This window comes from Vitis vinifera, chromosome 1 (genome assembly GCF_030704535.1).
Source record: "Vitis vinifera cultivar Pinot Noir 40024 chromosome 1, ASM3070453v1".
Lineage (NCBI taxonomy): Eukaryota > Viridiplantae > Streptophyta > Magnoliopsida > Vitales > Vitaceae > Vitis > Vitis vinifera.
The window spans coordinates 6,361,355-6,384,845 of record NC_081805.1 but is presented as its reverse complement, the minus strand read 5'-3'; the positions used below and the strand labels follow the sequence as shown (position 1 = coordinate 6,384,845).

The window sequence follows — 23,491 nt, the reverse complement described above, 5'->3', positions numbered from 1 at the left end:
ACATTCTCTTTGACTTTGCAAATATAATCTACATGTGTCTTACTATAAATGCCAATAACTCAACCAGATATGCTTGTTTTCTATCTTTTTGACCTGATAGCTATGAATTTAATAAAATAGTAATACATGTGTTCACAAACTGGCACAAATGAATGAAAATGACAACTCTGTAGTTTTCTTCTCATATCTATTTAAAAATTTATTTTGTTTTTAAATAGTGAATAAAAATTTGAATGGTTTCAAATTTTCAGGTAATTTAATTTTTTTATTTGTTTCATTGCAAACCAAAAGTAATGGAATTTAAAATTGCTTACTCCTTATGACATTTTGATATCCTAATAGAATTGAACATGAAAGACTCATGCCTCAATATCAATCTACAGGGTTACTCAATCATGACTTGGCATCTCCTCCAATCTCTAAAAATAGTAATAATAATATTAAAAAGGAAATCCTAAAAATTCTTTCAAAATAGAATATAATGATAAAATCCCTAAAAAATAAATAAATAAACCATTACCAAATAAAAAGCATGCAATTTTCAACTCCAATACAATCTGTCATCAATCTAGTTTCTTAAGAATTGAAATTAAAAGAAAAACAAAAGGCATAAACAAGAGAGAATTGAGATTAGCTCAAGCTTGCACCGATTAATTTATGAAGAACTGCAAAATTTCCCAACAACTTCTCTCATACAGGCAAATCCACTACTCAAACAATTATACCAAATCTACAAACTCTAAAGAAATTAAAATAATAAAAAAAAACATCAAATGCCTTGAGAGGGAAAGATTAACAAACCAGGAGAAATAGAAAAAAAATGAGATCTTGTAGAAAACAAGATTGTTATCTTCAATTTCAGCAAATCTGCAAACCTCAAACAAATAAAGAAAAAAAAAAATCAAATGCCTTAAGAGAGAAAGATCTACAAACCAAGAGAAATAGAAAAAAAAAATTAAGATCTTATGGAAAACGAAATTGCTATCTTCAGTTTCAACAAATCTAAAAATTCCAAACAAATTATAAAAATAAAATAAAATAAAATAATCAAACGTCTTAAAAAGGAAAAGATTAACGAACCAAATGAAATAGAAAAAATCGAGATCTTACAGAAAACAAGATTGTTGATCTTCAGTTTCAACGTGAATCTAAATAAAAGATAAAACAAAAAGTATTGATTGGAAGAATAGGGCGCAAGAAAAAGAAGAAAATATAGTGAAATAAAATGCAAGGAATGGAAAAGAGGTGTAAAGTGTGAAATGACCAGAGTCAAATGATGTGTTAGAGAGTAGGATGACAAAGAGATCGTTCATGGATTGCCACGAGCGTTGGTACCGGTGTGAAAAATATATCGTCGGTAGATCTTCAGTATCTCATCAATCTATTTGGAAGGCATGAAAGAGAGCTCGACCTATTTGTGGCGGTATGGATAAAATTTCAGAAATGGGTATATGTAGGGTGTTAAGAAATGACGCTTTACGTACAAAGCGCCAAGGAAATGAAAACGGGAATTATTTAAGAACACTTGTAGAAAGTGACAAGAATTTCTAAAGTAAGCGCCATAATATATCAGGTCTCTGCCAAGTGCCATTGTGTGTTACAAATTGTATTAAATATTGACACTCTTTAAAAGCGCCAAGGAAGAGAACGTCATTATATACAATTTTTGTAGTAGTGTTGGTGGGTCAAATCAACCTACAAGTTTGGAGGTCGTCTCTTTCCATAGTCTTTATTTTGGGAGAAAGTGAATTTACGCATCCTCAGGTTTTGAGGTATTCCATTCTCTTGGTGGTTTGATTTTTGGTAGCTCTGGTGCCCTACCTCCTTCTTATCCTTGATATATTTTATTATTTAAAGAATCCAAGGCTTTTTAGATACTTCAGGTTGTGTGTCGATGATGGAGCTAGGAGTGGTGTTTTTGCACTTACCGATGATGAAATATTCAGTTTCTTCTTTCTCAAAGCAATTACTTCTTGTACTTGTCCTTCCTTTAAGGAAGTAGGCATGACAGGATATGGTGTTTTATGTTTACGAATTTTCTCTTGGTTAAGTAACTTTTTAAAGATGTTGAGCTAACTCAAGTCTAGTTTGAGGTGTCATATTGGAGTAATTACATTGTTTTAGCTTAATTAAGAGTTGGTGTGGAAACCTTTGTTTTGAGTTTGGGTTATGCCACAAGTTCTATTGGATGGTTCCAAGCATTGTAGTTGAAATTGCTTAGGTAGTGCATGATGTAGTTACCAAGGCCTTAGTTGGAAATATGCAATTTTTTTTAGATTTGTATTAGATGGGATGTTGAGGGATTATAAGATTCCTTTAGTATGTGATGTGAGCTTTAACAAGGATTTAATGTTTGTCAATTAGACTTGATTGTCTTTTTCCTTACTTTCTGGTGTCGAGGATTATTAATAATCAACTTACCATATTTTGAGGATTAGGTCAATGTGGGTACTATGATCAAAGTAACTTAGAAGTTTCTCAAGTCAATAGTTAAAGGAATTAGTTAGTGCTGCAAATTTTCTTACCTCACATACTGGTGTGAGGTTGACGTGTCTTTGTGTTAAAAACTTTGATATAAGATTCTCAAGTGTGGGGTATCACTTGAGTGGTTGTTCAAAAGTGGGGTATCTCTTGAGAAATGTAAAGGGTGCTTGGAGTCAAAAGTCCAAGAGGGTGGATTGGAACCATAATCCAATTGTATTGCTTGAAAGCTTGGTTTGAAAGCCTTGAATTAGTGGAACCTCAAGCTTGGGATTGAAGCTAGAAGAGAGTGGATGTAGGTCAAGTTGCGCCGAACCACTATAAAATATTGTGTTTGCATTCTCTTTTCCCTACTTTTTAATTTATATGCAATTGTCTTTATATTGTTTATTATATACTTGCATATAATTGTCTCTTACATTCACATAGTTTAAATTTGCAAAAAGAGACCATCACCCTATTCACCTTCCCTCTAGGGTGATTATCATAGGTTGGATTAGCCTAATTTTTCTAACAGCTTATATAATAAATTGATATCAATTATCACCCGGCAACAATTATCATATGCTCTAAAATGTTAATTTACATTTTTAAATTATTGGCTCTAGTTAAACTCAAAGCATACCTAAAAGACACTATCAATAAGATATTGTCAAACATAATTTTTTTTATCTATTTGTACTCTAGTTTCATTTACTTGTATCTTTATACCTTAATTTCATTCATTTATACTCTTATTTAATATATATATATATATATATATTAAGGGCCTAGATCTCTTATTGAATAGGTACCACTTTGGTACCTTAACATTTTCCTAAATTAAATCATTTGATGCTTGTTTACATGGATGTTTGTTTTTGACCATTTGATGTGAACACCCCGTAGTTGGGTAACACATAATGGTTGATTAACCAAAAGCAGGAAGCTATATTCACATTTGTGATATCTACAAAAGCATCTAAACGATTATGAAGCCATTGAATCATTAAGCCTAGCTTGAAAATATACACCAAAGCTTATGAAAAGGCTTACAAGCATGCTTTCTCACCACCTACCAGATGATGTTACTGTTTTAAAAAGTTCAAATACATGGAAAGAAGAGAATTTACTGGAAAAAGCAGTATTCTTATGTGTCACCTTGTGGGAGTATCAGTGTGAACCCAATTCCCAGTGGGTTCACACTCTACTCAAAAGACTCAGACGAATTAAATCATTACAGTTTGAATATGCATAAGCCATATAACTCTATCCGCGTTTCTGCAACCACCCCACTAGGGCAAATGCACTACCTTTTTCACTTGAATGTTGTAATATAAATATGTGGTGGTGGCATTCACAGAAGGGTGTGCAAGAGTAAATCCATCTCAAGCTTCGACAAAAAATGGCTTCCAACATGCCAACTTGCTTTGCAGCAGTCATGGCGTTGATGTTAGTGTCCCAAGCTTTTGTTCAGGAAGCCAATGGGGCAGGTGAGTGTGGGAAGACCCCCATTCAATCTGCAGCTGCTAGCTTGAGCTCTTGCTTGAGCGCAGCAGGGAACGCCAAGGCCAAGGTTCCCCCTACTTGCTGCACTAAAGTTACTGCATTAATCAACACCGCCCCCAAATGCCTCTGTGCTGTTGTGCTTTCGCCTTTGGCCAAAAAGGCTGGAATCAAGCCTGCAATTGCCATTACCATTCCCAAGCGATGCAACATCAAAAACAGGCCTGTGGGCAAGAAGTGTGGAAGTAAGTAGACATGTGATCCTGTCCAGCTTAGTGTCACGCCTTGCTCAATGAGTTGTCCTCGGACTGGCCTGGATCTCACCCAGCCCAATGTCCCATGCACAGAGCCCATAGAAATGGGCTTTGGCTTAGCCATTCAAAACCAGGTCTACCCAAAGACCGACCCGGGCTCCGCGCTTTCATACTGAAGCCCAAACTCAAACCCTTTTTTATTGCTAATGAACTGTTCTGTCCAAGACTCTTAACGACTGGTTTTTGTTTTCCTCTTTGCAGGTTACATCATCCCATGAGACTGAAGCCCAGAGAAATCAGCCATAAGAGGATTAGTAAGTATGGCACCTGGAGTGTTTAGGAGATTGCAGAATGGTGAATAAGAGTGACCCAGTTGTGGTCCATTAATCTTAGTATGTATTGTGGTGAAATTATGTTAAATCTAATGGAACTGCGTTCCCAGGCTTTTATCAATGTCCTTGATTCCTGCTGTTCCAACTGTCCAAAAGCAAATAATGTTGGTACAGTGTCTGTGATGAGCCTGGCTTTCCACGCAACCTCGTACTTCTTTGGTGGCGTGGTGCTAGGCAGCCTAGCCCATTAGGATGCTGCGTACCCTCTTCTGTGGGAAAATGAGAAAAAAGATGAGGCTAATGGGCTTCACCGCAGGTGACATCATAAGTGGGTTTTGACGCTATAATTTTGAAAACCCTGAAAATTATTGTTAAAAAAAAAAAAAAAAAGTTAACGTCAGTGTCATGGAAGACAAAAAGAAAGCAATTGAGGTTAACAATTGATATCAGTCTCTTTAGAAAAATCAAATTGCAAGTACTTTTGGTGATTACGGCAACTTAATAACACTCTAGCACTTTTTCAAACCCAACTTTATGTTTTAAGACTTTAACCTTTTTTTTTTCTTTTAATTTTTATTATTTTTAGTTTTCATTTTATGAGACTAACATATTCAATGAGTCAATGCATCAATAAAAAAAAAAAGAGAAGGTGGGGTAGTTACAAACTTGATGAAATGGTAGAGCCTTATCATCTGGTATCCCAATGTTTGATTGAACCATAGCAGGGTAGGCTTGCGGCCGTGCAACCTATCCTAGATTCTCCTCCAGGCCCAAAGGTTTGATGCCATCAAACTAGAGAATTAACAACTCGAGGATTCTATTTTAAGTGTCAATTAAGGAACATTTATACCATAAAAAATATATATTTTCCTGAAAATTTGTGCAGCACCTAGGCACCTCGAAGGGCCGATTCTGACCGTAGGTACTACTCACCAATTCATAGATGTTAAAAATTGAACATATTTAACATATGAAAGCATATTATATAATCAAATGGGTCCAAATTATTTCAATTGATAATAGCTTGGGTGATACATATTTTAAAAGAAATAAGATGACAAGGTTTAAAAAAATTTATTTATTTAATTGAACCTTATGGTATTCAAGGTTTTTAGTCAAATGTATGTACATTTGTTGTGGGAGGTGAGGAGAAATTTATAAACTCGAACTAAACGGTCGAAGACGATTCAAAATATAATGATTTAATGGAAGGACCAACAGCTGAAAACTTCAAATTAAAATTGGTCCATGTCATGAATATTTGTACCCTGGAATTCTCTCTCAAATTATGCTGTTGGTGGCCCACCAGACCAAAAAGATGTTACTGTTGAACACCAACAGGGAAAAAAAAACCCTTGTGAAATGTGAATTCAGCTGTCCGTGGGCCTGCCTCTCAATTGTTCTGGACCGGATTTCCAGCTGACCCTAATGGGAAATCAACAATTTCCGATCTCAATCCAATCCTATTTGCAGTAAAAAGAAAAAAAAAATAGGAATCAATCCAATTTTCACACAAAAATCAATGCAGTGACACAAATTGCAGAAACTTACCCTTACCGTTTGATTAAAAATCAATGAAAGTGGCTTTCTTCTTTTGTTTTTTTATAACACACAATAGCATGTGGGTGGGCAATCAAAGAAATTAATTTCATTCAAATCCCATCAAAGAAAGGTGGTCCCTACAAGTGCAACCAAACACTGGGCCCCCACCAGTGTCCCAGCCCAGCATGCAAGGTGGTGGGCCCATGGTGTAAATGACATCCATCCATCCATTCGTTCGTCCGTCCATCCATGGAAACTCTCAAAAACCCAAAAGGAAAAACAAAAATTAAAGGTGGAGAAAACTGAAATGACCCCACAATGGTGAGAAAAAGTTTCCACACTCAGACCAAAAGGAGAAACGGTTGGTAACCATATCAGAAGGGAATGAAAAAGGAAAAGCTGAAATTTGAATTGTGTTTTGTGGGCTTTGTGCTGTGCTGTGACTCTCTCTCTCTCTCTCTCTCTCTCTCTCTCTCTCTCTCTCTCTCTCTGCGTTGCTCTTCATACATTTCTTTCTCTTTTGTTACATGCAAAAACATCATCATGTCATACCCTTGCAATTATGCAGTCCCCCATATACCCACCCACATTTATAAAAATAAAATCTAAAGGCAATTTCCGAATCCCAAGAAACATCTCTCAATCTCTCTCTCTCTCTCTCTCTCTCTCTCTCTTTTTCCTTTGTTTTCTCTTTTGTTTTTTGCCGTTGACTGAGTGCTTCTTCGGAAATCATCTTATGTGGTCTAGCTTTTTATCATAAGCTTCTATGCTTAAATACACAGCCATTTCTCATCATTGTTCCATGCCCTTGGCCATTCATCAAGGCAGCCAGCAACCACCCCCACGAGATGGGCGATCTATACACTTCTTCCATGGCTTGCAGCACCAGCCTCCACCACAGATCTTCCCTAGGTTGGGATCTGCACAACCTTGGAGTTTTCAATGCAGACATGTCTTTAGGTACTACTTTTCTTTTGTTTCTTTCTCTTTTTCTCACTGTATCTGTTTCTCATGTTTTTTTTTCTCTCCTTCCCTCTGGATGATCTAATAGTGCTTATTTTACCTTCCAATCTTTCTTTGCTTTTGTGGTTTGGTGCAGTTATGGATAACTCTACAGCACCTTTCTTCTCATGTCTGGACTCTGATCCCTCCACTGGGTATCTCCAAGATGCTTTAGTTGAATTCAGTGATCGATCTAAGCGTAGGCGCTTGCTCTTGTACACTGATCATGAAACCAATAGCCCCAATGATCTAATGAAGGTAATTTTCAATTTTCAATTTTTTTTTTTTTGGGGGGGTTTATTGGGTTTAACTATTGCCTTTTAGAAATGTTGGAGAGACTGATTCTTGTAGTGTTATGCAGACCTACTGGAACATGAACCCAAACTGCACCTGGGACCTATCTGAGAATTTTAATTGCATGAACCAGATTGCTAGTATTGGTGGAGTTTCAGGTACTTGCATTAATAAATGTGTTCTTTTCTTTGATTACTTTTGTTTTTTTGGAGCACTACTGTCTGTCATCATGTACAACCCATGTTGAAATGCACGACCCATGTTCTGCTCTACCTACATGCAGAGAATGATGGTGTTCCACCTTCAAACATGTATCCATTATCATCCAATGCTGAAATTGTATATCATTTTTGACAAGGAATGCAGTACTAGATTATTACTGATGCTGTTTTGCTTTTGGAATTATTGTAATGGGTTTATTTTAATTCTAATTTTCATTATTAATTATTGCAGCTGAACCCATAAACGGATCAGCGATGAGCGGGATGATCAGTGAGGAAGAACCCACTTTTGCAGATATGAAAACACCAGAAGAGACAGTCTCAGCCCTTGAAGCTCTCGATTCTTCTTCATCTTCTTACAAAGAGTACTCGGTTAACACCAAGTCTGTATCTGAAAAAGACACCCTATGTTCCATAGACCCCTTGCCTCCTAGCACTGGTAGATATCCACCCCCACTCTTCTCTTTATCATTTCTCTCTTTCTGTGATTAATTGAGATCATTAACTTTACTGATTGGTGTTTGAAGGTGGTGATCATAAGAAAAAGAAGAAGTTAATAACAAGGGTGGTGTACCCATTTGCAGTGGTGAAGCCGGGAGGATTGGACGGAGACATGACCCTCAATGACATAAACGAGAGGATCCTAATGCCACCAACTCGGCCCGTGAGGCATCCAGTTGGAGACTTTGCCTCCAGGCCATTTGTTTCTCCCGATGGTCCAGGTCTCTCTGGGAAAGCTGTGGTTGCTCTTACAAGAATCCACACACAAGGAAGAGGCACCATCACAATTATTAGAACTAAAGGTTGACAAGTAGTAGTAGTACTGCTGCACCTTGCTGTTTAATTACCCGATATCAATTCATGCTTGTTTGAATTGTATAGTGAGAGGGAAGAGATATCTGTATGTATCAATATCGCTTGTCTTTTTAATTTACACATATATTTGTGCTCATACCCATAGATTACAGTCCTCCAGGTGTTTTAAATGAATTTGAAATGAAAAGGGTAATACTCACAAATCTTCCCATTAATTACCTTGATGAACCCCATCTATTCATTGCCCCCCCTCATCTCACATGTGTCCTTGGCCCTACCAAGCCTCATCCACCCACCACATGCACGGCTTGGACTGCAGCTAATAATGCTTTCTCATCAACCCACAAAAAAAAAAGTGGAAAATTCCAAGTTAAATTTATTTTAAAATATATATAGACTGTAATTATTCAAGGTAATAATAACTTAATTCAATTCTCAGTTGGTATCCAGACCAGAGTCCAGCCTATTGACATTAGCTTCAGTTCAACAGCTTCCAAATTTTTTATTAATTTTTTGTGTTTTTTATTGATTGATCAACATACTGTGAAGCAAGCAGCGGAAACTGGAAGGATTTGAATACATATGCAAATTCCAAAATTCATTTTCTAATGGTTGAAGCAAATTAATTAAGGCCAAAATGCTCGGATTTCCACTGTGGGTTACAGACACAATTTGATTAAATTATTGAATCATCCAGGAACCCCACCAAATACAGATTTTTTTAAAAATAAAAAATAAAAAAAAATAGAAAATTGGGGCGTATGTCCAATCATTAGTCCAATATTATTGTACTCATTAGACAAATTCCGCAACAGCTGTAATGTCGTTTAGTGCAAAGGTCAACACAAGTTGTTTGCCCCCACCTAATTCGAATCCCACATATCTTAACCCAGTATCTCCTCTATGGGACCCTCCTCCCTCTTCAGTCTTCCCCCCTAAATCTAAACATCACTACTACTGCCCTTCACGCCATGAAATCTACGATAATTAAGCATCCAGCAGCCTTGATTTAAGACGAGGCCGTTCAGAGGAAACATGTTACATTGCCTGTGCGGCTGTGCCTCCTACTATTTGAATTCTGAAGACGCAGGAGAGTGATGGGCATGGGATATTAATTGTTTTCAACAATGTTAATTAATATGGGGGTGGAGAAGCTTTTGACTTTTTAATTTCTCTTTTCTTGGAATACGAAAAACTGATGATAGAAATTTTTTTTTGATTGAGTAATATTTAATGACAGAGTTACAAAGTCGGCATTCACTTTGGCGCATGCTTATCCTAAAAGTAATTCCTAGGGTTTGTTGATTTGCATAATGAGATGATATTGTTGAATTTTTTTTCGTTTTTACTTTTGAGTGAAACTAAATTAATGTTTATTAGTGTAATCGATTCTTTGAATATAACGTATGACTTTAAGATGGTAGCACCAAAATTCATCAGGCCATGTGTAGTGGGATTGCCTCCCTCTACGCCTTTTTCATTTTCTAAAAGGGGAATGGAAATAAATGAAAAAAAACCTGGGTAGACGTGAGAATATCATCGTCTTTTTCTTTCTCCAAATCCCACATTGTGAGAACTGGATTCGCTTCTCATTTTATATTGTTTTCCGAAAATGCTTTTTGAAAAACAAATCATCAACAAAATCAGCTGGGTTTGTTTGTTTGTATTTTTTTCTTTTTTCTTTTTTTGGCCTGTACGGTGATGATTGACGTCATCAGGGTGATGATGTGATGTCAGACCTTGCGGCCTTTTGCAAGATAAGATGGTTGTAGATGGATCGGACTGAATTGGGTCCAGGTTCAAAGGGGCCCAACCTTTCTGATGATGGAACGATAAGATTTCTGATTGGGTCATGGGGCCCGTCAGAGCAGCCCACGTTAAGCTGGTGTCGGTTCAACATGGGAAACCCAAACTGAATGTTTGAATGTTTGAATGTTCACAGGCACAGCCTCTCTGCTATGCACCAGAAAATAAAATAAAGGGGTAAGTGGGAAACTACTAACTACTCTTTCATTTAAATTATTCTTTATTAAAAGTTAGATAAAATGGTAATTTATGTCAGCATATCTACTGCAAATGCCGTCCAGTGCCCATCAAATTTGCTGAAATAAAATTTTGAAATCGTGAGCAAAGGGATTTGGGAGGAATGCCGTATAGGGCATTTCAACAAGATGGTCCACTTAATTAAAACAAGTATGAGATAAAAGAAGACCGACATTCACGAAATGACAAGGTCTATGATGGCTCTTTCGTAAGTGTGCCCTCCATTTTTTGGGCCCAAAGAATTTATCTCAAGTACATAAATTTTTTTAACCACTTCCCTGTTTGCCACTGTTCAATAGGTCACAATATAGACGTCCGGATCTGAAATCACAGATATGCTCCCTACATTTTAAGCTGCACCATTTTCGGTAACAACAAATATAGTCTATTTCTATCATACATGAGGCCAAGGAAATTAAATAAAGAAATTTCTAAATTATTCAAAACGGAGGTGTGGTTTGGAAGGGTTCAAGCTTGATCCTATTCCTACATATTAACCAAGAAAAAAAATCCAATAAAAAAAGGTTCAAATTTTCTTAAATTTAGATTGCGTGGGGATTATAAAATGAAGTGCTGTCAAATATTTGAAAACAGTTTCTTGATGAAAAAAATAAAGTTGTTTGATAAAAAGTTTCAAAAATTATTTTTAAAAATATGAAATAATTCTATACCAATGTTTGTGCTTTTTTTTAAAATCATTTTTTAAATATTTATCTTATTATTAAGAATATTTTTAAAACATTTTTTTTAGTTTATATTTAAATACTAATTGATTCTCCATAAAATATATATATTTGTAATATAATTTCACTCCCAAATTACACAAAATACCATATGGCATAAACTTGTTTGTAAAATTAAAATAACTTTTGTAATCAAGTTTTACAAGAGCGGATGTCACTGGAAGGAGTTCCCTTTCATTTTTATTGGAGGCATCAGATATGAGAGGACTGGTGATTAGGTCAGGTCCTAGCCCAACTGAGGACAACCTAAGGTCAGCCCAAGCTACAAAGCTCCATGCCCGTAATTAGACTAGCCCAATTTCAGTTTGAGACCTTAATCCATGACCCAGCTCACCTTACTGGCCCAAATTTAGTAACCTGGGAGCCGACATCATCTTGTCACCAAGCTTGGCCATTAGAAAGCCTGGACGTGGGCAAAAGAAAAGGAAGAAGAAAATCTAATTATGAAGAAGTTTAAAAAAGAAAGGAAAATCCTTAACCCGCCTTTTGATTCAAATAAAAAGATGTTTGGTTACCGAACTCTCCACGGAGTAGGGGGTTTGAGATTAATGGATCTCGATTTCATGGAAAAGATTTCTTTGGTAGAAAGGAAGTTTAATCAACCACCATCCCTCTACCGGCTCAACTCAATTAGCTTTTCTATATTCGTGTAAACTTTTATCCACATGATTCTAATTTTGTGCGCCTTTTCTGCCACTTCAGAGCTTTTTGTAATAGATCAGTGTGCAAGACGTCCAGGCTTGCACTACATGATTATCCGTGGCACACCCCAATCCCCGCTGATATTTCGTGGGGTTACCATCCTGGGAAACATTGAAAAAAGTTTGTCACAATAGACTTTTCACACACATTCAACCATCTTCGTATTCCCGTGTTCATATCTTGAAAATAGTTTCACCCTCTACTTGCAAATGCATTTCGGAAGGCTAACCTCCAGAACTCATCTAATTTTTTGCTTCTAATTAAACCAGACCTAACTTACTCCCCTGATTTTCCTGTTTTATTCAGTTCACTTATGTTATATTTGGTTCTAAAAAATATAAGGGAAAATGTGAGGGAAAAAAAAGTGAAAGAAAAAAAAAATGAAAGAAAATAGAAAATAGATTTAAAATTAATAAATTATTTTTATATATTTTTACAGATTCATTTCACTTAATATCCTATTAAATAATTTTAAAATATATAAATTTATAATTAATTTATAATTATATTTAATTTATAAAAAAACTATTTTTTTTTCTTGGTATTTTTCAGAAACTAAACATAGCATTAAAAAAATTAGCCAAATTCGTTTTGCATCTAAATTTGTCTCTACTTTTTCTCAGAAATCACAAATGGGCCAGTCTGTTCCAAACCCCAACAAATTAATTCTTGATGAGTGGGTTTGGGGCAGGCTTGAAATATATTATTTGTAACCCTTGAGGGCAGAAATTGAAGAGAAATAATCAGTTACGGGTGAAAATTAAATTCATTTTCACTTATTGCTGTTAATTGGGAAAAGAGGCCAAGATTGCATAAACTTTTGCAGACAAAGCATGCAAAGAAATAAAAGGCAGAACTGATGAAAGGCCATGTATACCTCATTAATTCGGTTGGACAAATATGACTAGCGATATCCAACACAGTACGCTCAGTTCTCGTTAGTCGCTAGTTGATGATTACTTGCGCTAAAGATCGCAACAGTACAGTCACCTTGTAAGGTTCTGTAACGCTACTTCTCACATTACTGCAACCAGGCGCTTTTGAAGTGGCACATCACAAGCCATGATGGTCTTCCATTCCCAATTCAGCCGTTGGTTTTATCTCAGAATTGGGGACCACCGCACAGCTACCACTTCCATCGGTTCCTGCAACTGAACAAGATTTGTTCACCGGAATCTCCATTTCAGCCCCGTCTAATCCCAATGGTCCGATGCCGTCGACCACGGCCTCTGCCTGATGAAGGTGCGGGAACGGCATGTACAAATCATGAACCACGATCTTAAGATTGTGCATTACATCGGGTTTCTTGATCCGAACGTAATTGATCCTTATAGGCATTGCTCCGCCTCCAGCCGTGGTTACTTTCAACTTCTGGTCAGGTTCCAGCGTAGGCAACAACGTTGCCACCGGCAGTTTCTGCAGATCGGCAGCCAACAACAGGCGGTTCGGCACGATGTGGAACCTTACGTTGCTAACGTACGCTTGGCCGCCAGTGAAAATCGAGGCGTCGTCAAGAGTGAATACCGTCATGTTCTGGAGACTTACAAGTTCAGGGTACTTAAGCCGGAGCGCGAGAGCGAGTATGCTGAATCCGTTCATGCGCAGTCGGACCATGGCGTCCCTTAGCATGAGGCGCATAATAGCAAAGGACGGAACTGAGTGGGAACGATCAGACGGCTGAAAAGGAAAGGAGACAGAGTTTACTCTTTCAATGTTGCAAGAGAATGGCGAAAGGTGAGAAACGAAGCCATCGAGGCCATGAACTACGATAAGGCCATTGTTGAAGAGGTCCGGATGAGTAATTTCAACTCCGCCGATGAAGATCTTAGTGTTGTTGACGGCAGAAGTGACCGTGAGGCACCGGCCAGGCACCATCGTCTCGATCTTGGTTCCGAATGCCAGAGTTTGCAGGTAGTGAAGAGAGAAAATACCTGGCACGGTATGCTCCTGGAGAAGTCTGGTAACCGAACATGAAGAACAGCTACGGATTGAAGCGTCGGTGGGAGCGAAGACGGTGGAAGGACCGGTCCAAGTGTTGAAAGAAGATGAGGCGGAGAGAGAATGAACAGCCATGGCGAGTTCTTGGAAACCAAGGCTGTGCAAGACGGGACCGAAGACAGATGCTCCATAGAATTGGTCGTCTTTGTTTGGTTGAAACAGTTGCGAAGGTCGAGAATGTTGCGGAGCTGAAGTTGATGCTGAGGCTTCTTCAAAGAGAATGTTGGCTATGGCAGTAGACATTAAGAAGGAGAACATGAGAATGAGGATGGGGAGTTGCAGGAGAGTCGCCATTGATTAGGGTTTGATGCAGAGTGACAGAGATCAGGGGGAGGAAAAGGATCAATTGATGTGAATGCAAGTCTTGAAGTGAGGACGGTTCTGTTTTATAACTGAAAAGAAGGGAGGCTTCACTGTTTGGGTTAGTTACAGAAATCTGTTATGATGCTTTTTCGCCATCTCGCCACCCACATATTTTAATAAAGGGCCCTCTGGAGTACTTTTAAATTTTTATCTTCCAAGTTCAACCCAATCCTAAATATCTTATTAATGACCCATGGACTTCAATATTTGCATTTCTGAGTTTCCTCAATTATTCTTCCAGTCCCGGAGCATAAGTGTAACCCATTATATAAAAAATTCCATATATATTTTAAAATGTATGGATTGCAATCCCAAGAAACCAAAGAGGGTTCGACCTCTGACCCCAATGGAAAGTGCGCCATCCCCATGACCACTACACCATTCCCCGTGACATATTCTGAAGCAGGAAGCACCACATCATGTGTTTGCAATGCCCTATTGCAATCTGTTCAAGTAGAAGAACCATCAATCCTCTAGACCATCTCATGCATTTTAAGCAGATGATGTGTGGTATTGGTACTTGAGCAAGGCAATGATTGACTAATGTGTAAAGTATTTTTGTCTAGCTTGTAAAGGTCGACATTGTCCAGGTTTCACCAACTACCTCGGAAATCAGTGAGGGACTTTGAAAGCCTGGGGTTGTTGGAGCATAACAGATGGATAATGTTGCAAACTGATGTTGTGTGGCTTCGGTTGGGCAATGAACACCCACTCTTTGGTCAAAGAACATCTGCAAAACAGAGAATGTCCAATGAGGTCTCGGGAGCCCTCTCTGATGATCAAGTTAGGCCAAAGGAAGAAGCTATTCTTTTCTGAGTAGACCGGACAAAATGTGGTTCACTGGCAATTTTGCCAAGAATGTGACCGACAAGATCTGTGAGGGTTGAGTTGGTTATCGGGGCCATTACTGGATGTCGGCCGCACCCATGTCCAAGTCCTACAAGGGTGTTGTTTGCTTCTTACTATATGCGTTTGGATCAACATAAAAAGAGCTTGGACATCCAGTTTAAAATATAAAGACCTTGAATGAATCTTTGAGGAACTAAATCCGAAGGTTCAACCTTGAAATAAGTTTCCCTTCTTGTCTAGCTTATATTGTACCATTAACAATGGTGTTCAGATGGACTATTTACTAGAACCAAGGATTATGTTGTGCTGAAGGACCTAAAGAGTCACTGCTGCTCCTAAACCTATCGTCATCATTGGAACAACTACTTTTAGAATTACTAGGGGGAGGAATAATGACTCATTGGACAAAAAGGAAACGAGTGAGAGGGTACCGGGATAGAGCATGAAATTAAACGAGCGAACAATCAAGAAAATGACCAAAAGTGGAGGCAGAACACCTTAAGGACCAAATGATTGAATACACCCCACTAAATGTGCCTTACAAGAGAAACTTAGAAGAGGTTTAGGCAATAAGCCATATAAAACCAACTCCACCCTTTATGGATGCTAGGTGTTGGGATTTAAACCAATACTGTGGATGACACGAGGAAAAGAGTCACTAGATAGATGGTGATTGCGGAAACCTAAAGAAATTGGTAGAAAATCTCTTAAAAAAGGACTAGTACTATAGGAGTTCATATATATAAAATATAAAAAAAAAGGTGATAATGATGAATTTTTCCGACAAGACTTGTTGGCAAAGAACCGAGGGTCATCGGATTCGATTAACTAGTAGCACAAAGAGATCCATAAGGCAAAGTTTATGGACTCCAAAGCGACTGACGTCCATGAGCACCAGAGTCTTTAATACGAGTCAAAGACCCACTACATCTTGCTAGCATGCCTAATCCGGTCACAAGGTGTACAAAATTCCTAATCAGTGTCCATTTCCCTTTTTCTAAAGAATATTATATAAAATATTCCCTAATTTCATATATTATTATAATATTATATTTTCTTATAAAATAAGAAAAGTTGTTGGACACATCTATATAAAAATAATTAAGTCATGAGCAAAAAATGTTAAAAAATAGAAATGTGTTTGTAAAAACTATATAAAGTAGATAAAGATGTGAGAAAAAAATGACAGATACCTAATGGGGTAAGAGGGTTTATAGTTCGATATGTGAATGCAAAAAGTGAAAAAATATAGAATGTTTCAAGAACTCAATAATTTTATCTGATTTTATCGTTAATAGTAAAAAAAAAAATATATCTTTCATCTGTGAATATAAGTATAATTAACTAAACAACATTAAAATTTTGTATATTATTTGTGTGTTTGTTTTATCTTTATATTTTTTAATTAACATGTATACATTAAAGCTTTCGTTTACACAACATATGTTTTTTTTAGAATAACCTTTGATGAATTTGGACCATGCACCATGACTCTTTTGTCATCACCTTAAGGGTTGAGGTGTGACAGCTCCTCATCAATGGAAATTCAATCCACTTGCTTTACTAGCGTGCATATAACAAATGAACTTGCAGAGGAAGCATGAGAATCGAGCCCCTATTCATCAGGAAGAATGAGCATAGATCCTCTACAATTAATATTTTCAATCCAAAAAGCAACTTTGAAATTAAAATAATTTTATGAAAATTATTTAATAATGTAATTATCTCATATTATTTTATTATATATTAGGAAAAAAAAATACAATGACATTCCTCATATTCAAATTAGTTTTTAAGAATGTGACATGTTACTCTTTCATAATAACAAATTCTTGAAATCCTCATTCATGGTGTTGTTTGCTAAAGATTTCCTTAGCCTTCATTTATAGTGTGGTTCTTAATTTTGCAAAAGATCAAAGTATCCATGACAAAATCTAACGATGAAATAATTGTACAATTAAAATCAAAATTATAAAATAAATATTATAATTAAACCTCAAGCTAGGCAATGTTATTAAGTACAATGCCTTCAATATCGATCGTATCATAAATTAATAAATTGGACTAGATAACATTTTCTTAATTTTTCTCTAGTGTCACTGTCATTTGTGGGTGCGTCTTTGTCTATATATTACCTACATCCTTATCTATATACTGCATCCTTGGTACAATAGGAATGTCCTACAGAGGCTCTCACAAGGTCCCTTATGAATCACTTCATATAATTCAAATCGGATTATATCATCGTGTGCCTATTTATAGAATGAATCTCAGGATCACATCATCCTCAATTGTTATATTAAGATAAATGATGAAACATAATGGAAATTCAATATCTAAATCTTATAAGTTTAAACTTTTAGAAAAATTATTAGTTTAATATGATATTAGAGTTTTGTTTGTTGGTAGGTTCCCAATTTATAGTTGTTTGTCCACGAACCTATATCTTTTCATGTGTGGTCATGCAATACAGGACCACATATAAGAAAACATGTTAAAGAGCATGATATATATTATTAACTTAAATTTTATAAGCACAATATAAACTTGTGCAATGTTAAGCACTCAATTAATACAACTTAATCATAATTAAGTTCAAATGAAAATTATGATTATGAACTTAACTCTAGTTAAGTTCTTTGTTAATATAACTCAATTATAATTAAATTCATATGAAAATTGTGACTATGAACTTAGTTCTAATTAAGTTATTTGTTAATATAATTCAACCACGGTTAAATTCAGATAAAAATTACGATTGTGAATTTAACCATAGTTAAGTTTTTTATAAATGTAACCTAATCATAGTTAATTTCAAGTAAAAATTGTGACGATGAACTTAACTATAGTTAAGTCTTTTGTAAATGCAACTCAATCATGGTGTAGATAAAAATGATATTATCTTCTATATTCATAATATTATGAATCTCCATTATGAATTATTTTGCTATTTGAATCCCTTGTGATATGAAAAAAGTTTTTCAACTTTTTTTTGGATTAACTTTTCCCTCTTTCATTTTTCTCAACTTATTTTTAATAGCGAACAATGAAATATATGTTTTTTTTACTAATAATGGTGAAGTGAATTTTTAGATTTACTTATAGAGGAAATAGAAAAAAATAATTTTGATTACTTACATCTTTTCATATCTTTTTATGATTGTGCTTCTCACAGGTGACGCTTGTGGGGGCGGAGGCAATTTGGAAACCAGCTCTGACCCACCAGCTTATATGGTTAATAATGGGGATGTGGGGTGGGTTCCGCGTTAATCGTGTAGACAGCGTGTGTGAGTGTGAGCGTTGATTCAGCTTTCACGTAGTATAAGAGACCGCTTCCTCTCCAACCACAAGCACACACAGATCCTCTCTCTCGCTCTTTATAGTATATACTTTATACACACCCAAGACCCCAAAAATTTTAAAACCCACGTGTACAAAAACCGTGTCCAGGTCGTGGCTCAAACTTCCACACCCAGCCAGCCTGGCCTCATCGCTTTTGAACGTTGAAGCCATCAAAGTGCCCTATTCTACACTTCTTCCCTCGGTGATTCACAGCACTCACTATCTGTATGTATATTATACACACATTTCACACGCAGCAACTTTACTCTTTTCCAAGTTTATATTATTTTATTTATTTTTTATTTAGATTCCATTTTTTAGATATTCATTGGAGTAATAATTTTTTCTTAAAAAAAATTATTGACGACTCCAATAGCTTCCATCCATCAATTTAACACCAAAAATCTTCCTAATATCTTTAGTTATTTTTTGCCCTTTAAGATATATATATATATATATATATATATATATATATATATATATTGAATAAAATTAAGTTTTTGATAATGTTGTATTTATTTACATTAATTAAGTTTTTTTTGCTTTTTTAATCGATAAATTTTTTATAAAAAAATAAGTAATAGGTAAAAACAAAAACAATTAAAAAAAAATTAAAAATCTAAAAGCAAATTATATTAAACATTAAATTAATAAAACAAACACCACATTAGTGTCATAGATCGAAGAACCACTTATAACACTAATTTAAAGTCTCACACCAAGATACGAGAATCAACTTGTAATATAAATGTATATTCACTCAATTAAGAAAAACCATTTATTGAAGACAAAAACTTCTTCCTTATTTAATATAAGATATCACAATCAAATTACTTCATATGAATACAATATCTTTGTTACTTTGCCACCGTTTGCTCTATCTATGCCTTAATTGCTTCAATTGTGTCTATGCTTTTTTTTTTTTTCATACAATAAACTCAGGTAATCTTTACCTCTTAAGCCTTTACCTTTACGATTGATCATGTTTCAGCTCATCAGATATCCCTTTCAATCTCTATAAATATTTCATACATATATCCTAATAAATTAGAAGATCACTCAAAATACTCATATATCTTATGTAGATATTATATATCGTAATCAAAATCTTACTTGATTCATTTACTTAGCTCTTCATTATCATTAAAATGACCTAAATAAATATAATAAAATAAAACTATACATATTTCTCTTTAACATCTTTCAAAATTTATTCAGGAGAATTATTTGGATATAAATAAAAAACATTTTAATATTATTTCTTAAAAAAAATATTTATTAAGTGATTCTCAAGAATTATTTGAAATGATTATTTTAGAAATTGATACAGACATATTTGTCAAAAATATTTATGTACGCAGTCAATTTTAAGTATGAAGAAGCACTTTTTGATGTGTTACTTCTACCTTCAAAAATTTAATAATGATCACATTTTAATTTCTCTGTTCAATAAAAAATTGTTTCGTACTTCCAAATTTTATTTGGTTTGATGATGTCATATGCTATTTAAATATTTACAAAGAAAAATCTCAAAAGATGGAGAAACCTTGGACCGTCCATCTGACACAATCACTGTACCGTTAAATGGTGATGATAGGTTAATCCAAGCCTTCAAAGTATATTTACTCCATGACTCCATTTCTGAACTTTCATATTATCCACCAAGGCATGCGAATATATAACATTTTTAAAAAATTAAAGTAATTTTTTGATTTATTTCATGAAAGAGATTTTATTTTTCATTTCATTGACTTTTTAGAATATGCACATATGCATAATTGAATCAACATTGAAATATGTGAATGCAAGTCGTGGATGGTCACTTGGCAAACCTTTTATACACTCTTAATTATTAGGTTTCCGGTCAAAGTAACCAATTTATTTATTTTTTTTAAAGAAATTCAATTTAAACCTATATTAAAAATATTTGTCAAACTAGTACGTTACAATATCAAGTTCATTTTTATTATTTTTTTATTATTTCATTTTAAAGTCACGATTATTAATTATGGTTTTAGTTTTAAATTTAAAATCACAACATGTAATTATGGTTTTAAATTTAAAACTAAAATCATATTTATTAATTATGATTTTTTACACTTAAAAAAAAAAAAGTGGTGAATGAATATTTGATTACAAAAACTAAATTGATAAATATTTTGGGAGGAGACGTATTTTCATTATTATTTTCTTTAAAAACATTATTTTGACCGTAAAGTCTAATTAGTCTCCCAACATATTTGACCACATGACACAAAGCCGTCTTAATCATCATCACTTTTGGATTAGAATAATTCCACTTTCATGGTCAATACTATGGAAAAACGCTAGGGTGACAAGCGTTCTTTATTTATTTTCAAAAAATATATAAATGAAAAATGTAATTTAGCAAGTAATTTCAAGGAGATGGATTCTGAGAACAGGACATGCAATGCTTTGCGTTGTGCAACAAATTACAACAACAAACAGTCCCCAGCTGAGCCACATTGAAATTAGTCCGTTTTGGTTGAGTCATATCCAGAAAGAGAGGCATTTTCGTGTTCATTAGAAGGTTATTTGAATTAGACCCCTGTTTACAACATTTGAGGAGAGGGACCCAGTTCCAACCTGATCACGTTGAACCCAATTTTAAAAAGAAAAAAGAAAAAAAGGACGACAGAAGTACACAATTCAAAATTTAAGATGCAAAATGGACATCAACGAAACCCTGCTCCTCAAGCACCGTCACACCCCACAGGCCACAGCATCTGAGGCAAATGATTCTCCAAAAGAGAAACAAACAGAGGAAGGAGAAATTCTTTGCTTCCCTTCAAGAGCTAACAAAAACCCATCGGTGGCGTGACATCAAAATCAGCAAGGAAAAAAAACACCTAAGGCAAAAGAAGGCGAGATCAAAAGGGTCTAACAAAAATGGAGGAATCATCACAGGGAAGAAGGATGGATCATGGAAGCAGAGGTTCGGGGACGGCGTCTCTGTTTGGGGAAACAGGAGCAGGAAAACGCCATTTTGAGAATGTTCTTGAGAACTTGGCCTCGTTTAGGGATCCAACGAGGGGCAGTGGCGGTAGTCGGAGGCGGCGCTTGCCTGGGAGATTCCATTGCTGCTCAAGTGAAGGCGGGGAGTTAGAGAAGAGGAACCAACTTGGAAGATCGGGAGGCCGACGCGTGTTATTTATATCAAGTGTGGACAACGCGTAACCGTGTCCCTGAGCGTGTCGTCGGGTCTTCGATACAAATAAGAGACTAGTTCTCAACTCAACCCCAGCCCTCGCGCCCTTTTTCATTTCATTTTTTCTCTCTACCCCAGCGCCAGTCACCAATCGGGAGTCTCACCCCACGCGATCCCATTGAACGGGTCTTGGATTCAAGACACGCTTCTAACTTACATACCCAACCCCGCCAATGCTTTTAACGATACTAAATCCGCATCGGCTGTGCACGCCCCTCACTTTTGTAGAATTTGACAAACATCTTTTCCTCGCCACGTCATCATCATCAGCACCCAAAAGCTCCGTCTTTAAGCATGTGGCCATTACTCATGGGTCCGGCATGATATGATCCAGTGGAGAGTTGCACACTAGATCTCAGTTTGAAAAGCCTTTTGACCGGTTTTTCTTCAATTTTTTAAACTAAATTTTAGAAACTAAAATAATTTGATTCAACCATTTTTCTTATTAAAAAAACGTTCATAAAAGATTTACTAAAATCATTTTATAATTTCTTAAAATAACAATTTCTATCAAAATATTCTTCTTATTTTTAATAATATTTTCAACTAATAATAAAACTATTTAAAAGATATGTATTATAAAATTAACTAATTTTAGTTTAAAATTTATTTTGTACTTTTTTTTTTGTTTGCTCATTTCACTTTGACATTGCTTCTTAATATCTTTTTTAAAATAATGTTTTTAATTGGGTCATAAGTTCATAACTACTTTCACTTGATTTAAAAACTTGAAGATCAATAAATTTTCAATTTTTTATATAGTGATAACATATCACATAATTATAAGTATGAGAAAACAGCATATTAATTTTTTTTCCAAATTAAATTATATTGTATTTAACTTTTTAGAGAAAATCTTAAGAACTAAAAAAAATTAAAACCATTATCAATTTTATTTTATTCCAGTTGTGAAAAAAAAAATATTATTGATTTTATTTTATTTGAGTACATTAACTTTTTAAAAAAAATTAATAATTTTATTTTGTTTTAATATTAAATTAATTTTATTAGATAAGCTTCAAATTTTAAAAATATTTATTTTTAATTTATAATTAACCGTTTTAATCATGCTTTGAAAACCCTTTCTTACTAAAAAGAATAAAAAAATATAAAAATTAATTAATTTCTTATTTTATAATTAATTGACGTAATCAATTTTTAAGACACAATTTAATATTAGTAGAAATAAATTTTTAATATTATTCAATTTAATATTAAATAGTAGTTATTTGTGTACTAAAAGTTTTTATTTATTAATTATAAATGGCAAAAAATAGTATAATTTGAAAAAAAATATGAGGTGACATCTTTGGAGCCCATTAATATAAAAATCAATTACATATCACTAGCCTTTGATTATGGGAAAGTACTAAAAAAAAAAAGTTAAGAAAAATGATTTTATCATAATTGGTTTTATCATGAAGAATACTAAAAAAAATTAAATATAATTAAAATTATTTATGAATTTATATTTTTTTAAATGATTTAATCTTTAGGAAGAATAAGTGAAATGAGTTTAAAGTAATAATAAAAATAATTTATTGATTTTGAATCTATTTTTTATTTTCCTTCACTTTTTATTTTCCTTCTAATTTTCTTTTTTATTTTCTTTTTCTCATATTTTCCCTCAAATTTTCTAAAAGCCAAACAGTTCCCTCAAATTAGTGATCGGAAGAAAATATATTAACTTCCTTTATTATGCCCCGCAAGATGGAGTTTTGGTGGAGTGTCTGATTTTGAACGTGAGAGAAACAAAGCGAGTGTGTGGAAGTGGTTTGTGAAGTGTCGAAAAAAA

The 23,491-nt window shown here is 34.7% G+C and overlaps 3 protein-coding genes across 4 annotated transcripts; 2 read left to right on the top strand and 1 right to left on the bottom strand.

Annotated features, from left to right (window-relative positions):
- The first annotated feature begins 3,811 nt into the window (after positions 1-3,811).
- LOC100264479 (non-specific lipid transfer protein GPI-anchored 15) lies at positions 3,812-4,673 on the top strand. Its single transcript, XM_002281792.5, has 2 exons — positions 3,812-4,211; positions 4,482-4,673. The coding sequence occupies exons 1-2, from the start codon at positions 3,866-3,868 to the stop codon at positions 4,496-4,498; spliced, it is 363 nt and encodes a 120-aa protein (XP_002281828.1). The 5' UTR covers positions 3,812-3,865; the 3' UTR covers positions 4,499-4,673.
- Positions 4,674-6,541: 1,868 nt separating this feature from the next.
- Positions 6,542-8,563, top strand: LOC100242197 (protein XRI1). 2 transcript variants are annotated; one of them, XM_010659671.3, is made up of 5 exons: positions 6,542-7,054; positions 7,194-7,354; positions 7,458-7,548; positions 7,844-8,050; positions 8,196-8,563. In XM_010659671.3, the coding sequence occupies exons 1-5, from the start codon at positions 6,943-6,945 to the stop codon at positions 8,417-8,419; spliced, it is 795 nt and encodes a 264-aa protein (XP_010657973.1). In that variant the 5' UTR covers positions 6,542-6,942; the 3' UTR covers positions 8,420-8,563. The 2 variants fall into 2 exon arrangements, with proteins under 2 accessions (XP_010657973.1, XP_002281819.1); XM_002281783.4 differs by having other exon boundaries at positions 6,544-7,054; positions 8,139-8,563.
- Positions 8,564-12,772: 4,209 nt separating this feature from the next.
- Positions 12,773-14,305, bottom strand: LOC100247334 (fasciclin-like arabinogalactan protein 21). The gene has a single exon (XM_002281774.4). It carries the CDS (start codon positions 14,205-14,207, stop codon positions 12,969-12,971), a length of 1,239 nt encoding a protein of 412 aa, XP_002281810.1. The 5' UTR covers positions 14,208-14,305; the 3' UTR covers positions 12,773-12,968.
- Positions 14,306-23,491: the final 9,186 nt, after the last annotated feature.

Bases quoted from the DNA above. Each gene is read 5' to 3' on its own strand.
- LOC100264479 (XM_002281792.5), top strand. From the start codon at position 3,866: ATGGCTTCCAACATGCCAACTTGCTTTGCAGCAGTCATGGCGTTGATG.
- LOC100242197 (XM_002281783.4), top strand. From the start codon at position 6,943: ATGGGCGATCTATACACTTCTTCCATGGCTTGCAGCACCAGCCTCCAC. The intron at 7,055-7,193 runs GTACTACTTTTC...GGTTTGGTGCAG, and splicing joins CAATGCAGACATGTCTTTAG to TTATGGATAACTCTACAGCA. The intron at 8,051-8,138 runs GTAGATATCCAC...TGGTGTTTGAAG, and splicing joins CCCCTTGCCTCCTAGCACTG to GTGGTGATCATAAGAAAAAG.
- LOC100247334 (XM_002281774.4), bottom strand. From the start codon at position 14,207: ATGGCGACTCTCCTGCAACTCCCCATCCTCATTCTCATGTTCTCCTTC.